The sequence below is a fragment of the Pelecanus crispus genome, chromosome 5 (genome assembly GCF_030463565.1).
Source record: "Pelecanus crispus isolate bPelCri1 chromosome 5, bPelCri1.pri, whole genome shotgun sequence".
Lineage (NCBI taxonomy): Eukaryota > Metazoa > Chordata > Aves > Pelecaniformes > Pelecanidae > Pelecanus > Pelecanus crispus.
Window position 1 is genome coordinate 78,291,420 of NC_134647.1, and position 17,021 is coordinate 78,308,440.

At 39.7% G+C, this 17,021-nt stretch overlaps 1 protein-coding gene across 3 annotated transcripts in view; it reads left to right on the plus strand.

The window, feature by feature from the left end:
* The window catches only part of PKN2 (protein kinase N2), a 55,811-nt gene extending 42,836 nt beyond the window's left edge, over positions 1–12,975 (plus strand). The window contains exons 7-22 of one of the 3 annotated variants that reach the window (XM_075711602.1): positions 645–830; positions 1,153–1,262; positions 3,119–3,262; positions 3,401–3,476; positions 3,795–3,969; positions 4,235–4,364; positions 4,804–4,940; positions 5,033–5,108; positions 5,196–5,287; positions 6,385–6,561; positions 7,150–7,212; positions 7,315–7,391; positions 8,806–8,948; positions 10,293–10,400; positions 12,014–12,094; positions 12,175–12,975. In XM_075711602.1, coding sequence (XP_075567717.1) covers positions 645–830; positions 1,153–1,262; positions 3,119–3,262; positions 3,401–3,476; positions 3,795–3,969; positions 4,235–4,364; positions 4,804–4,940; positions 5,033–5,108; positions 5,196–5,287; positions 6,385–6,561; positions 7,150–7,212; positions 7,315–7,391; positions 8,806–8,948; positions 10,293–10,400; positions 12,014–12,094; positions 12,175–12,378 — 1,979 coding nt within the window. In that variant the 3' untranslated portion in view covers positions 12,379–12,975. The remainder of the gene's footprint in view (positions 1–644; positions 831–1,152; positions 1,263–3,118; positions 3,263–3,400; positions 3,477–3,794; positions 3,970–4,234; positions 4,365–4,803; positions 4,941–5,032; positions 5,109–5,195; positions 5,288–6,384; positions 6,562–7,149; positions 7,213–7,314; positions 7,392–8,805; positions 8,949–10,292; positions 10,401–12,013; positions 12,095–12,174) is intronic. The other 2 variants (XM_075711603.1, XM_075711604.1) reach the window with 2 other exon arrangements.
* Positions 12,976–17,021: the final 4,046 nt, after the last annotated feature.

The window sequence follows — 17,021 nt, forward strand, 5'->3', positions numbered from 1 at the left end:
AAGATGTAGAAGATTTTGAAGAGTAGCTTCTGGTTTCAGCTTTTATAAATCCAAATTCAGTCAAATTGGAACAATTCAATGATTTTTAAATTATGTACTAACTCAAATTTGACTTCAGCGTGCAGCAGGCAAATGTGATTTCTGAATGTATCTTAAACAAATTTGTAGTTTCAATAGTCAATGTGTTCATTTTAATTACTGAAGCAATGTATCCAATATTAATCCATTATATAAAACTAATGAAAAATTGTTATTGTCCCATCTGCAAGATCCATCGTTTTAATGAGAAATTTAAGATTTGTCATCTTAAAAAATGACATTGCTTACAACTTGAACCCAAGTCAGTCAGGTTCTCAAGTGAAGAAAACAAAGATACTTCTGAGACACGGAACAAAAACTTAATTTTGTGTTATTTTGGTGAACTGTTGCTCCTTCTAGAAGGTTGAGTCTCGCATATTTGACCCTTAATGCTTGTTTTCAGTATATATGTCTGTCTTGGATCTGTCTTTTGATTTCATCTGATATTTCTATTCTACCCTGCAGGGGTCAGAATGCGAGCTATTGCCATAAATCAGCCACTAGTCATTCACTTCGTTTATTTAAGAACAGAAATCTTTGATAAATTGTTGTCTGTCTTGTTCTAGGTACCCTGGAAGTTAGGCTAATGGGCTGCCAAGATATTTTAGAAAACGTCCCTGGTCGATCAAAAGCCACATCGATTACGCTACCTGGTTGGAGTCCAAATGAAGCCAGATCATCTTTCATGAGCAGAACCAGTAAAAGTAAAAGTGGGAGTAGTAGAAACCTTCTGAAAACTGATGACTTGTCCAGTTCAGTATACTCTTACTTCTCTTATTTTTATGCATATCTTTTATTTACATTTTAATGTGCATGCTGTGTTCTGTAATTTAAAATACTAAATTGATTTGAAGCTTTAAACTTACGTGTTTCTTCATCTGTCAAGTTCTTTAAAAAAAAAAAAAAAAAAGAAGAAAAAAACAAACAAAAAAACCAAAACACAACTACACTATTATGCCCATAAGAACCCATTAAATATGAGATTACATTTTTAAGGGAATCTTACTGAAGATTTTTTTGTTTGTGGAAAATCCTCTTAAAGATTTAAGCTGAGTTTGTGTACTTTACTTACAGATGAAGTCTGTGCTGTACTGAAGCTGGATAACACTGTGGTTGGTCAAACTAGCTGGAAACCTATTTCCAATCAGTCATGGGACCAGAAATTTACACTGGAACTAGACAGGGTAAAAATGTGGTCTTACTTCATTGACAGCTATAGTTGATTCTTTAGATTAATCTCACGTTGCTTTAGTTCTTTTTTCCTGTTGATGTGATCATGTTCAAATTTCATATGTGCAAGTATTCCCATCCTTAACAGAATGAGTTCCCTGGGGTTAAGCTGTTATGTTGGGCTGGCATTGTAGAAATTTTACCTTTTCTGGCCTACAGACTGACATAATATTTTTATCCAAGATCTAACACTTAGCATCTTTTTAGCCTGTGATAGATGGTGCTTAAGTTTTTATTAGGATCATCAACTTCTCATTATTTATCAGTAAATTCTAATATCAGATACCATTTGGATATTTTGGTAAAGCTATGTCATAGAATTTTTACAGTGCTTCTGTAAAAGTGTTCTCATGTGAAGCTGCTCGTTCTCCAGGAATAATAAACAAACTCACTAATAGTTCTTTCCTAGAACTTTAAATGTTACTTGGAGGATGCAAGTATTGAAATTATACTTCGTGTTTCTTTCCTCACACCTTTTGAAGCAAATTTATGTTATATATGTTTAATCAAGCATTTGTGTTTTATATACCTGATAGTCATAGTATTTTAAGGTACAAGGATTTTTTTTTTCCCATCAGTATTTAAAATAGACTGAAAAACAAACTGTATTTTAGGAGCCTAAATGTCATCTCCAGTATATATTTAAAATAAATGAGAGAGAGGGGGGGAAAAAAAAAAAAAAGAAAAGAAAAGCCACCTTCCTGTTTTTGCTCTCTCCTCACCTCACCCCACCCCTCTGAGCCCCAAACCAGATTCCTTCCATCTAGGAAGGAAGCAGTTTTAGACCTGCAGGTAGAGAAATTCAGGTTCCGGTTAGGAGTAGTGCAGAACAAAACTAGCAGCTGTGGAGTCCTCAAGCCTTGGTTATTCTCAGATAAGATTAGAACTAGTCAAAGTTCAGTAGCTGCTCCTACCAGCCTCATATGTGTCACGTTCACTGTTTAACAACTCGATATTAGATGCTTTTTGGTGCCAGAAAAGGACCTTGCTTCTGCTGGGCATGCCCACGCATCCTTCCACATTGGAAATGCACGTTCCAAACCATCTTTATTTTTAGCTGCTGCTGCTTCTTAACTCTTGGGTCTTTTAAAACCTACAGCTATCATATAAAGACAGTAAGTTGATGCATCATGATGGAATTAAACTATGCTAACTGAACTTAGTAACATACAATGCTGCTGTTAAATTGTATTGCTGGATTCTTCACATTTTGTAACAAGCATATAAGACCCCCTAAGAATATATAAATCCCATCAGCAAGATATAGCAGTAGTTCTTGTTAGTTTAGAGGTTTTGGCCCCTCTTCACAACCATGTTACAAAAACTATGTATTTCTAGAGATACTGTATAAAGTCTTGCATCGTGATGCGTATGCAGGTACTAAAATGTCACTATGCAGCTATGAAATGCAATTGGTACTTGTAAATAACGTGGAAAACTGGTAAAGTTGAGGTTTCTAAACACAGGTAAAAATTTGTCGTCAGAGCTTGAGCTAAAATATCTTGAGCTAGCACTGTTAGACTGACTCAAAAAGTCTGGTGACTGTTTGTGACTCTTTCCTTCTACTTCTGGGGGAATTTTACACTTACACTTTTATTTGGACGCGGGCGATCACATCTGAACTGAAGTGAAATGCTACGATCATCCTAGTGAGAGCTTGCTCGGTTTGGCTAGTTAGCCCTGGCACACTTTTAAAGTAACAGCTCTGCATCTTGATCCTCGAGTTGCTAGATCTTACGATTGTACAGAGGTAACTCTTGCAGAACAATTACTAATAAGTAATTTCCTGTGTATGTGTTTCCTGTCGTAGTCACGTGAATTAGAAATCTCAGTTTATTGGCGTGACTGGAGATCTTTGTGTGCAGTAAAGTTTCTGAGGTTGGAAGACTTCCTGGATAACCAACGGCATGGCATGTGTCTCTATCTTGAACCCCAGGGCACTCTGTTTGCAGAGGTAAGAATGTTTCTCTGAAGCACTTGAGCATGCTTGCAAGTATTATATTGCAGAATAGTTTATGAAGTTTTTCTTAAACTTTTAAGAATGCGTTTTGTTCTGAAACTTGAATTATAACACATGTTATTTGAACTGCAGGTTACTTTTTTTAATCCAGTTATTGAAAGAAGACCAAAACTCCAGAGGCAGAAGAAAATTTTTTCAAAACAGCAAGGTAATATAAACATGTAAAGCTTAAAAATTGTACAGATCTGTGATATTTTTTTATACAGAGACCTAATATTTGCCTGTGAATAAAGCTGTTGATAATGAAGGATTTGGCATTGCATTTAGAAATGTTTTGGTTTAGAATTCCTTATTATGCATTAGCACTTAATAGTGAATAATTAGGAATTGCTAAGGAATATGACAAATTCAGTTTGTTTTTCATAAACTATAAACTCATTAATATGAATTTTTTTTAATTATAGCTTTTGGTAATAAGCAAGGAAATTACTTGCACTCTATTTTCTTTTTTTCACAATATCCACAGGCAAAACATTTCTCAGAGCTCCTCAAATGAATATTAATATTGCCACTTGGGGAAGGCTGGTAAGAAGAGCTATTCCTACAGTAAATCACTCTGGCACCTTCAGCCCTCAAGCATCAGTGCCTGCTACCGGGCCAGTGGTTGATGCACACATTCCCGAACTAACGCTGCCAGCCAGGTAGGTGATAGCTACAGCTCTTTTAAAAGCAAGAGTAACAGTGAGATGCTTATGCCCTAATGTACATAACGTCTGTCAAATCTGTTTAGTCTGCAAGACTGCAGACCTTTCAGTGCTTTAATTCTGGACATCCATTTTACAGACAGATCTACACACACAACATTTGTTTTAGGAGAAATCTACGTAACATGCAGTTTTAAGTTGGTTTTCTTACTATTAAAACAGTCTCTGCTATACACTAAAGAGTTATTTATTTTCTTGCCAGTGACTCTCCTGTAGCCAAATTGGACTTTGAACTTGAGCCTGAGCCTCCACCTGCTCCACCCCGTGCTTCTTCCCTTGGGGAAATATGTGAATCTTCCTCTGAGGTAAAGGCTCCTGATGTGCCATCTCAGGCAAGTAACTTCAAGAATTTCAGGCTGTATAGTTTAACAAGGTTGTAATATTGGCATCTTTATGATGGATTTCTTCCCTTATATTTCAGCACATGCTCCCTTAACTTACACGTACAGAATTGTCTCAACAGAATGCTCCGATGACTCTTGGTGGCAAACTGTTTGCATGGTTGGTGTGTTTAACTCTCCGTGTCATTGGTTCCACCACAGAAAAAACAAAAGCCCAAAATCATGAGAGGATTCAGGAAAAAATGGTTTTAGTAGCAAAGAGCAATAGGTTTCATCAGTGTTAAAAGCTTGTTTATCTGTGTCTTCTTAAAGTATACCATTTTAGCTTAGATAATTCTTGTTAAGAATTTCACATGCTTATAGTAAAATTTCTGCATTCATTTGCCTTCGCAGTCAGTTTTAGATTTTTCAGAGTTCTTTTTTTTCACAGGATGAAGTAACAACTTTTGATTTTGAAAATAGCAGAAATAATATTGTCCCAAAACTCCAGCCTGAAATAATCTGTGAGACTGATGCTCCCCATTCAGATGTAAAATACACCAACACCCGAGAGCCTGAAGATAGAAGGTAAAAATGCAGTGGTTTTGCTGTTGATCTGAATAATATTTCATAAAGGTAACAAACTAGAAGATTTTTTACTGTTTTTTTTATTTACATAGATCACAACAAAGATTTCAATTCAGTCTGAAGGATTTCAGATGTTGTGCTGTACTGGGCAGAGGACATTTTGGAAAGGTAAATGTCAAAAGGCTGTATCAAATATTAAGGCTCTATCAAAAACTAAATAGAGTTCTTAAATGAGTCGCTTATCTTCTGTTTTAGGTGCTGTTGGCAGAGTACAAAAACACAAACGAGATGTTTGCTATTAAAGCCTTAAAGAAAGGAGATATTGTCGCTCGCGATGAAGTAGACAGGTCAGTTTGTAAAAACGTAATACATGGATTCCATAAATCGTGTTTTCTTTCTGCATGCAACACAACTGTAAGCTCTACCAACCAGTAGTTAAATTCAGTGAAAGAGCAAAACAAGTTGTCATCTCCCTGCTTAGCTGGCTGCTGCAGACGCGTAGTCTTTCTGCTGGGGCAAGGAGGGAGCAGCGTAGCCCAGGAATACTGATTCGGTTTAGTGCCCCTCTTACCATGCCTGTACTACAGCTCTGACTTAAAGCTGATCCTGTTTTTCACTGAGGTTGTCTTGCAGTTATTTATTCTAATTACTTGTTCTATGGACTTCCATCACGTTTCAGGAGGACAGTGACTATGTTTTCTTTACTGGCAGAAACACTTATGATGGTATTTCTCAACCCGTAACACGCTGTTGTACTTTGTCCATCATATTTTCCCTTAAGTCTTGTGTATATGCCACAGTCAGTTTTGGGTTTGTGGTTTTGTTGGGTTTTTTTAATCTTTCTTTTTTTCCCCCAAAACTCAGATTTTTCTTTTTGCTTGGAAGTGAAATGGCAGTTACAGAACTGTCTTGTTTTAGTGCATGAAGCTGCTTTTACAACTGTTTAATAGTGACTATATTCACTTGACTTGCAGGAAGAAAGGTAACTGTATTAAGAATAAGCTACAAATTAACCAATTGGCTTGAGGAGAAATAATCTGGAATTACTACAGATAGATTTCTGTCATATTGCTACTGGTTTTCCAGTTTATGTATCACATACAATTAAAATAAAAATGGATTAAAGCTAATGTTACACAATATCAATGCACACTTAATGCAAGTCTGAGTATTTGGAAGGCAAATTTGTAGGGTACAATTTTCATGGACTGCTAGGTTTCCTTTTTCGTTTGTGAAAGCTAAATGTAACTTTGTGCAAATCCTGGCATCAACTTAATGCTTGTGCAAGTATTAAAACCTCTGTCTTGAAACAAAAAATGTTCTTACCTTATCCTGAAGAATAGAGGAAAAAAACATAAGGTATAAATTACTTAATAGTTTCTGAGAGTTGAAAAATTGTAGTTTGGGATTCAGCTTTAAATTTTTACTGATTTTCTGTTTGCAGCTTGATGTGTGAAAAGCGAATATTTGAAACTGTGAATAGTGTAAGACATCCCTTCTTGGTGAACCTTTTTGCTTGTTTCCAAACCAAAGATCACGTTTGCTTTGTAATGGAATATGCTGCTGGTGGGGATCTGATGATGCACATTCATACTGATGTCTTCTCTGAACCAAGAGCAGTGTGAGTACCCGTCCCTTTTTGTGGCATTAAGTGAAGGGCATTTTGTTCAGCGGATAAGAACTAAGGTCTTTATCACCCCATGCCTCTACGTTATGCCATTTCAGTAAATACTGTTGAAGTTTTTAAAAGGATCAGAGATTCTAACCGATTTTGTTAGAGACACATGCAGGTTTAATGTGCCCGAATCTACATTGAATTCAAAAATTATATACAAGTATTTAATGTTTCTAAATACTTTTTTAAGATTACATAAAAAAGCTAAATTACATAAAAGTTAAAATGGCAGACAAGGCTAAAAAAAGGAAAGAATAAGCCAGACGAGAAATCCTTCAATGCCATGGCAGTGGACGCTACAGAAAATTTATCCTCCAGCCCAAGCGAACATACTACAGCTTGAAAGCTGCAAGTTTAAGCATTTTTGCCATCTGGCTTTAGAACTCTGACCTTGTATAAAGCTAATCTGTACCCAAAAAAACAATCGGTAATCTTCAGAGGATGGTTAATAAAAAAGGCCAATAATGACGGACTTCATGTTCTGAAAAGCAAGACTAAAATCCATTGAAATTTTAACTTTAACTTTTTCAACAGATTCTATGCTGCATGTGTGGTTCTTGGACTTCAGTATTTACATGAACACAAAATAGTATATAGGTAAGTAGTCATTGACCCATTTCCAAGAGATGAATTTCAGCTATTCTGAAGAGTACTGAAGAAACATCAGTGATGCAATTTTGTTATCAAATATTCATTTAGAGATTTGAAGTTGGATAACTTATTGCTGGACACAGAAGGCTTCGTGAAAATTGCTGACTTTGGTCTTTGCAAAGAAGGTAACAGCCCTTAAATTTTCTTTCAAGGGGAATTCCATAATCTGTCTTGCTCTTGACTGTTCCTTGAGACTTTTGGACTGCCAGGTGTGTATAGTGTATACTTACCCTGTATCATTTGAAGGAAAAAATACATCTCTGTACAAATGTGGTGATAGGAGGAAGTTCCTTAGCAGGGAAATACCAGGAGCATCTGAGCATAGCCCTATTTCTTTCTTTTTTTTTTTTTCGGTTGCAAGCATCACTTATTCTGATTTGTACTCTGTCATACCTCTGCTTATTAATGAGGCACACAGCTGCATTTTACAAGTTAGCAAGAAAAAGCATTAGGTGTTTTTCCTCATTCTAAACATGTTGACACTGTACAATGAAATCAAATACCATTATGATCCATACCTCACTCTTACTTTTTTTACAAATTCATTATCTATTTTCTTAACTCTGAACAGCCGCAACTCTTACATATATGGAAATGACATGCAAAGTGTGCTATAGTTAAAATACAGAAGTTTATCCCAAAAGGGAAGCCTAGATGCTAGAAGGTTACTTTCAAGCATCCCACTACTGGCAGCTACTTTTCCAATAAGACGTAAAATAGAGTTAGCAACTGAAATTGCAGTGTCTTTCTCAACCCTTTTGGGGGGGAGATCTGGAAAGGTCCATTTCCTTCTCCAATTCGTATAGCCTGTCCTCCATATCTTTTCCTTTTAGACAGCCTAAGAGGGAATTTAGTAAATTCGGTGTTCAAACATTACTGTTGTCTTTAATATGTCTCTAATAGGGCAAGTCCTGTGACTTTAGCTACAAACAAGTTCCATAAATAACAAAAGGAGGACAAGGAAAGTTCTTTGGTTTACTGACTACTACAATAAATAATTTTCTTAAGCTTTCTGCAGCACCTCCACTTGTACTGTCACATCAGTCCTTGTGGTGCCGGTGTCCCAAACTGTGCCGCTTTTGCAAATATACAGGGCTTATTTTGCTCAAAGTTGTTTCACTGCGTTCCGTGTTTTACTTTACTATATGTAGTTTTGCCACTACAGAAGCATCCATGGTAGGCATGTTTGACTAAACTAGTGTACCGCATTTTCTTCTACTACCTGGTAGAAATATAGCATAAGATTGTTTGTATCTTCCCAGGCAAAGATAACTGGGTGACAGAAGTAAGTGGAAGCTTAATTTGGCGCACTGCATACAGTTTGGGATAGAAAAACTTACACTGAAGCACACATGGAACATGGGCGTGGGAGGGAAGAAGGGGGGAGTGTTTTAACCTCGTTGGCCTGAGCCTTCAGGACAGGCCCTGGAACTACAGTATGGGCTGAAGTTGCTCTAGAGAGAGGTTTTACTTGCTGGAGGAATAGGTTGTAGAGTGGCAGAAAACACTGCTTTCTTTTCATTAACTGTAACTTTTCAGGAATGGGATTTGGAGACAGAACAAGCACATTCTGTGGCACACCGGAATTTCTTGCTCCAGAGGTGCTGACAGAAACTTCCTATACAAGAGCTGTAGACTGGTGGGGTCTTGGTGTACTTATCTATGAGATGCTAGTGGGTGAGGTAAGTTCTAGTAAGACACAATGGAGTCATAAAACCAGTACGCGTTAAAAAGGTTACAAAACTCAAGATGGCCAGCCTGTCAACATTTAATACGCCCTACCTGTCACGGTTGTATCAATACTTGTATATACAGTATGTGTAGGCGTACCTAGTTTTACAGTGAGCATCTTAATGTCTTTCATCAAGAAGTATTAAATACTGAGCAGCTACTTACCTGATACTAGCTGCTGTAATGCTATAGAAGTTGATGACTCATGTCACGAGCCTGAATTAGCAGCAATTCTGGAAGTGAATGAGTTGTAGCTGGTCCAATACTTAACCTCTAGATTTTAGTTTTAGTTTGTCTTCAATTACATCATTATGCCTTAAATCAAATTACAGTAACGGCACATTACTGTAGTGTCTCTAAGGAAGAACATAGCACATCTGGTTTTGGGGAGCACAGTTTCCGGCGCATGTCTCTTATCGTCAAATTTGGATGCGTACAGCTATGGGAGGCTTCTGCTTTCAAATGGTTGTGGAGAGAAAATTAACTCCTGAACACCTGTAGCTTGTATCAAAGTGAACTTTAGTGCATAAAACTGGGCAGTAGTGAAAGATTATGCCAAACGCAATGCTGTTTACCATCTGAATTACACATCCACTAATACGGAATGCCCCAGTTCCACGTAAATGAGCTAGTGTAAATAAATTACTATTGAGTAGTTATTTACCATGGTGTATATCACTTGACATTCTTGTCCATTTTGTTATAGTATCTCCCAGGTAGCACAGTGATGGCTTACACACTAAAAACTGGAGAAAAACTATAGATTTGCTCATCATTTTGCTCTTTTTTAAAAAAAGATGATCATTCAACTTACTTTCACTTCCTTTCAGGTAAAAGAGGACAAAAAGCTTGTAGGGTGTCGCCTATGTCTGTCAGGCCACTTCAAAACCATTTGAAAACCCTTGAGCTGTAACATGCTAAAGATACTACAAAACCAAATTAGTCTTGACCATGTTACTTGTGAATGGCAGCTGTCCCAAATAAAGCTGATACATACTTTCCACATTCCCTTGTATATCTTGTATCGGAGGTCAGAGAAGATACCAGTTTTTAGGTGTTTCTCCTTGTAAAAGCACATTTTTAAATCACAGTCCTTCAGTAAGAATTAAGGGATAATACCAACTTGCCTTAGTTTTCCATAAGGAAGAGAGAAGAGTATCATATCTGTTTCTGGAAAAAGGAAGACTTCATTTCAGGGTGTCTAATTCCAAACTGTCAGCTGAATGTACGTTGTTTTCAACTGCAAGTGATTTTTAAGCCTGTTTAATGGTATTTTCTTACTATTTTCATTATAGTCTCCCTTCCCTGGAGATGATGAAGAAGAGGTGTTTGACAGTATTGTAAATGATGAAGTAAGATATCCACGATTTCTGTCTACAGAAGCCATCTCTATAATGAGACGGGTAAGAACTTAATAATAATATTACAGTAATCCCCTCTTACCCTGTTTCCTCTCCAACATTAAGGAAATGAATTACTTATGTGAGGAACAAAATGCTTTAAGAACATACGCTTGGTGTGTTTTTTTCTACAGTTAAATTTCAGACTTGCTTCGTTTATGCTGTGCCATGCTGCCTATCACCTTAAATGAAAATTGTCAGTGCCAGTCCACTTGATTCGGGAGCAATTTTTTCTGTTTTAAAACGTAAAACACTAGAGGCTCTCTGTTCTCCCTGAACCAAGTTTCCTAGCCGTATCTAAGTAGAGGAGCTCAGCTCTCTTTTCCTAGCAGAACACTGCTGCATTGACCTATTTGGTAGATTAACATTGTCACATGAATATTTGAATTCAAAGACTTCTAAATCTTTTTGGTTTCCTTCCAACTGGGGCAGAGAACACCGTACACACGGCAGCTGTAGTCCCATTCTTGGCAAAGAACGGCTGATTTTGGTTATGATTCTTACTGGTGCTCTGCCTTAGTGGTAATGCCTCTACTTAGCTAAAGAAGATGCTTGAACCTGTCGAAGTTAGAAGCTTATCAATCACAGTTGATAGAAGGGCATCGACTGGAGGCGATTCAAAGCCTCTGGAAGCAGCCTCTCTGCTTCAACGTCAGAGTATGAGTCTAGCACCCAGTGTCACAGTAACTACTGTGACATAATAAGTAATAGCATAAATATTCTATAGCTTAAAGTGATTGCTTTACTCCCAGGGAGAGAGTGTTTGTCTAGAGAAAGAAGGAAGAATAGAGTTTCAAGGCAGTACCTGGGGGAGAGCGTTTTTCCTGTGAAAACTATTGTGCCGATATCCACAGAGGAGTGCTGCACCGCACCCCGGTACACGTACCGGGAACTTTTGTGCTTGCGGTTTACTAGCTGTAGTTGTGTGCGCACCGTTCCCATCTGAGAAATTCTTACGTAATACAGTAGACATTATTTTTTTGCCAGCTGCATCATGAATGTATCAACCCGCCCTGATGCTGGGCACTCTGCCTGGAACGGGGGTCTGCTCACAGCAGCGTGATTCACGAGCGGGAGCGTCTTAACTCCTGGTGTTAACTAGAAAACCCTTTTATTTGGCTGGGTGTGTAAAGCGGCATTCAACCCTCTTGGTAAATCAACTGCTGTGAAATTGCTGGGCGCAGGAGACAGCAGAGCAGTCTCTCTTCTGAGCCAAGCAAGAAATGCCAGCTTATGTAAATTCCGTATCCTCTCCAGCAAAAAGCACGCTTCAGTATCGCTGTGCTGGACACTGGCCCCACAAATCACCTCGGCTACCAGGACGTGGTACCACAGGCCTGCAGCGAGGCGGGTTACTCTGCTGTTCGTGGCTGCTGGTGGAGTTGTGCCAACAGGTTCAGGCATCTCGAAAAGAGCGCTGCTATCTCTAGCTCTGTACAGCTGAAGTTTTGTCTTTCCCTTTCTTTGAGGACCAGGAATTTTCCTGTAGGTCAGGCAGTACGAATTCCACTGTCCGTCCAATCTTGGTGTTGGCTCTCACACAGCAGCACTCATCCTCCCTAGTTCCTCCCCCCTGCCCCTGAATTTTTGCGCTGAAATCTCGCATGTTTTGTCAGCTGCTACGAAGAAATCCAGAGCGGCGTCTTGGAGCTGGAGAGAAAGATGCCGAGGATGTGAAAAAGCATCACTTCTTCAGGGTGAGTACAGCCTACTATTATTTCTAAGGACACAGAGGGCTAGAGACAGGAAACTAAACATCGGTTGGTTTATTTTACAGCTAATAGATTGGAATGCTTTACTGGCCAAGAAGGTGAAGCCTCCTTTTGTACCCACCATTAGAGGCCGAGAAGACGTTAGTAATTTTGATGACGAATTTACCTCTGAAGCACCGATCCTCACTCCACCTCGGGAACCAAGGATACTTTCAGAAGAAGAGCAGGAAATGTTCAGAGATTTTGATTACATTGCTGATTGGTGTTAACTTCTAGACACTGTGAAACCCTAGCTGACTGGCTCACAAGAATGCCTCTCTCAGAAGAATACCAACCCTTCGATTGCTCTCTGTGCCACCTGTAGCTTCTGGTTTGGTTTGGTTTTGTTTTGGTTGTTGTTGTTTTTTTTTTTTTTTTTAAAAATCACATGAAGACCCTTTTAAGTACTGTTTTAACACTCTTGTGAAGAGTGGCCTTTTTGTATATTGTTTTTTTATCTGAGCACTGGAAAGCAGGTCTATGGAGTTCTTAAGCTGAGTTGGTGAACCCAGGCTGTATTAAGCTTCCCACACACGGGCACACGTGGATCTGTACGGTTTCTCTCACCCTTCTACAGCAGATACTTCAGAAAGCAAGGTTGTATCTGCCTTAAGTGGGAAAAGCAGACTTTGAGTTAGGTAATCACTTGTCTCTACTCAGCCACATTGAAATAGAAGTTTGGGATGCCGATGACACTCGCACAGAACATGGTTCCAGCTGGAGAAGGCAAATGATTGCAGTTAAACGTTATCTTGTGCAGTCTCTAAAACGACACGTTTCTATGTACACCTTCATCTTGTGTTCTTAAAAGAATGGTATTGAGAAGAGATATGCCTTGCTTTGTAAATTTTCTATGGTATTTATTAGGAAAACAAAATGTTAAATGCCTTGCCTTTGAGATAACAACAGTGTAAGTGCTTCCATTACAAAGAAAAAAATCCAGAAAAATCCGGAAAGTTTACCAAAGCCACTTGCCAAACGGTTTTGCCTTCCAGCTTTTTAAGCACGGCTTCAAACCCTGGTTGATCCGAAGAACGTAACAAGGATGTTGCTCAGCCTAACCGCAACGAGCAAAGTGTACGCATCTCCCCAGCCCGCCCCACTTCTGTACTCAAACTCATGCCTTTCCCGCTCACCCCGGGGACAGAGAAGTTAACCAGTCTGTATCTAACCACCTAGATCATCCTCTATCTGCTGTACAATTATCATATCACTTCTAGGAAACATAAGGATTTTCAATGTATACATGCTGTGAACATGTATATTTGGAAGTTGTAATGTATTCTGATGTCCAGGCAAGTAATTTAATTATACCACTTCATTCATTTTGTGCAGTGGCCGAGTGAACAACATGGAACTCGGAGTGACAAAAAGATCTTTGTATGCATATAGGCCACTGAACTCCAGAACTTAGATTGGCAGTTACTGAGAGTAAAAGCAATATGTTGTAACAGAATGTATAAATATTTTTGATAAAAACCAGTGTATATTTTATAAACCCCTTAACACTAAAAGCTGTACCTCAAAAGTTGAAAAATAATTTAGACCAGACACTGTGCGTACTTGTAAACCAAGACCTATTTTTGGCATCTGGTGTTCTGTGGGCAAACATTAATTCTTGGAAAATACATTTCCCATGTGGTCCTTGGCTCTAGCCCCATCCAGAGCTGACTGCACGCGTAATCTCACAGGTTCATCCTGGCCAGGAGTTTGCTGTTCATGGGCTGCAACAGTGAGAATCAGCACTCAAATGACTTCAAAACTTGCTCTTTTACTCATTCGAAGAAGAAACGCAAGCCACTGGAGCATGCAACGCTAGGGTGGTTGTTTAAAATCATGATGCTGGACAGACCTGCAGGGTCAGGCAAGGGAGGGGAAAAAAAAAATGGTTAATAATTCTAAATGAGGCATCCCCTCCGCAGGAAGAAGGCAGGCTGCTTTACCAGCTCTACAAATCATGTTTGGCAGAGGGAGTCAACTTCTCATCGTTACTTGTTTCCAGATTCTAATTAATAAGAAACAAATTCTCTTCCTGTATCTAGCTGAAACCAATACTTTTGAGGTACAGTCAGCTCAACCCTTTTTGGTTCCCAAATCTATATACGAGCATCTAACAGGTGCTTAACACTTACGAAAGTATCCTCAAAAATACCTTTTTGTAACTACATCTTGTACAGAAATTTTTTTTTTTAATCTTAAGTAAATCACTAAAAAAAAAAAAAAATTAAAAAAAAAATTAGAGGGCAGGGTATGTTCACCCAGTTAAGCTGAAAGAAAGCACTAATTTTATCTCTGTAGTTTTTTAAATATTTTTAGGCAGATTAAGATTTTAAACCCTAGATTGTAAATATATTTTGCTATACTTTATCTGTATGTGGCTGCTCAAGCACTTTGTAAGGAAATTAGGATATTTTAGAATGGTACACTATGCATTAAAATGAAATGTGCCTTTAACAAATGTCATTCTAAGTGTTTTGCAGTCATTAATATCACAAATTAAAGTTTTAAATAGAGTAATTTGTAAATTGTGTCCCAAATATGATTTTGCTGTTTCTTGAAGTGACTTGTCATGTTTTCTCCACAGGTAACTTCAGAAAAGAACTTGCAATCAGGAGGGGACTTACAGAAACCCAATCTCCTAGTGGGTAGCTCAGTGTACTTCCTTTTTTTTTTTTTTTTCTTCTTCTTACATTAAAATAACTCATTATCTCTCAGCATACCTTCTTTCTGAGGCTGAAGGGAAGCAGCCTCCTCCTGCATGGCAAGCAGTCCTTCTGCAAGGAGCAGGAGCAGAGCGTGGCTGTTGAATTGAAGCCCGGCCAGCTCGACTCGCCCTTCTCCCTCCGAGGGCTTCCTTTGGGGGCGGGGGGGACAGCAGGCGCTCCCCTCCTGGGTAGTTCTTCACCAGAGACTCCTTCCTGCCCCCGTCATCTAGGAAAGCTCTGTAAATAAACAAAAACCTCTCCCCAACCCACAACAAGCTTGTTCTTTAAGCAGAGAATTAAGCTTTCTCTTCTGAGGGCATTTAGAAAAGAAATCTTTACTCTTAAGAACAAATTAAGATTTCACACGAGACCATTGCCTAGAGCCACTGCACTGCAATACTGACCTAAGCCAGGGTTGTGGAAAGGGCTGGCTCCAAATGAAGATACAGTCGCAAATCTCCAGCCTAAACTGCAGCTGAATTAACGCAGGGAGTGCCTGAAGAGGCCGTGCCCGCCTTTGCAGCGCGTGGGGAACGCAGTCCTTCAGCGCTCCTGCCTCCTCGCTGCCGCACCAGCGGAGAACGCGAAACCTGCAACGACCCCCATTGTCGCCCGTCTCCTTGCTTGCGCTCGAGGCTCTCCCTGTCAGACAGCCTTGGCTACCGCTTCGCTCCGGTGACACGAGGAGGTAATGGGCTAAAATGGGCTGCAACCACCTCCTCTCCAGCTCCCCGCACCTACCCCTGCAGCCCCGAGAGCTGCTGCACACAGCCATCCCCACGCTGCCGAGAAGTGGTGTAGCTGGGAACAAGGAGCAGCCCAACCATTAACCTACACCACCAAGTCCACCACTCAACCAAGTCAGGGTAGAGTAGCAATTTCATGTTTCCTGGCTTGGTGGCTGGATTATTTTAATGAAAGTAAAACTAGGAATCATTAAGGTTGGAAAGGATCTCCAAGATCATCAACCCAACACCACCATGTCCACTAAACCACATCCCAACGTGCCACATCTACCCGTTTTTTGAACACTTCCAGGGGTGGTGACACCACCACCTCTCTGGGCAGCCTGTTCCAATGCATGACTACCCTTTCCGTGAAGAAATTTTTCCTAATATCCAATCTAAATCTCCCTTGATGCAGCTTGAGCCCATTTCCTCTCATCCTATCACTAACGATGAGAAGCTTCTGTAAGAGAAGCCGAATTCCTTAGCTTCATCAAAGCAGTTTACTAAAGGGGTCGTAACTGCCTAAAAATCAATTCCAAGTTACACTATTTTTTTTTCCTGGAATACTTCATATTAACCATAGTCTACTGGGACCAGTAGCAACTGGTTTTCAGAATATACAGCCCCTTCAAGCATATTCCCAGTTCTACCTCTCCAGGCTGCGCAGTTCCTACCGCCTCCACGCCAAGGGAGGCACAGGAACTGCTCACGGAATTGCAGGAAGAGGCAGGGTCAAGCCGGGCTATGGTGTGTCCCTGCCACCGTCTGCTGCACTCCAGAGCTTTGCACAGACCTATTTAAATTTCAGTCCAGACAGCTTCTGCTGCGTCTAACAGTTTCAACTGCAAACACTCACCGCTCGCTTGTCAAGGGCTCACGCATAATGCCTGAAAGCATTTTTAAAAAGAGCATTATCGGAAATGTAAGTTCTGCCCATTTTTAACCTGCCCGTAGTAGATCTAACATACTGATCTATGCTGGAAAGTACGCTCTCAGTAAAAGAACTTTCACCTTTGCATTTCCAAACGCTAACAGCACGTTCAAGGTCAGGGCCTGCCTACTGAAAGCATCCCACCTTCTCCCACCGAGAAGGCAGACAGAGTAGCTCAGAGCAAGACAGGGAAATGTTGCAAGAGAGTTGAAGGAAATGCCTTAGCCATTAGACTACCATCCCGCCAAACTACCAAGAACACCTTTAGCATCCGCACCAGAATTTTTCATGACTGCAACCAACAGCCTCAGTGGTGTAACGGAACTGTACAGCCTTTGTTATTTGTTTACAGGGAAGAACAAAAACAAACAAACAAACAAAAAAAAAAAAAAACTGAGCTGCCACATTTCAATAGTCTCGAGTGGCAGAAGAGGATTAAGACCAAACCAGCAAGAAAACGGGGAGGGCTATTGGCAATTAGCGCTATTGGCGTTGGACACACAGCCTTC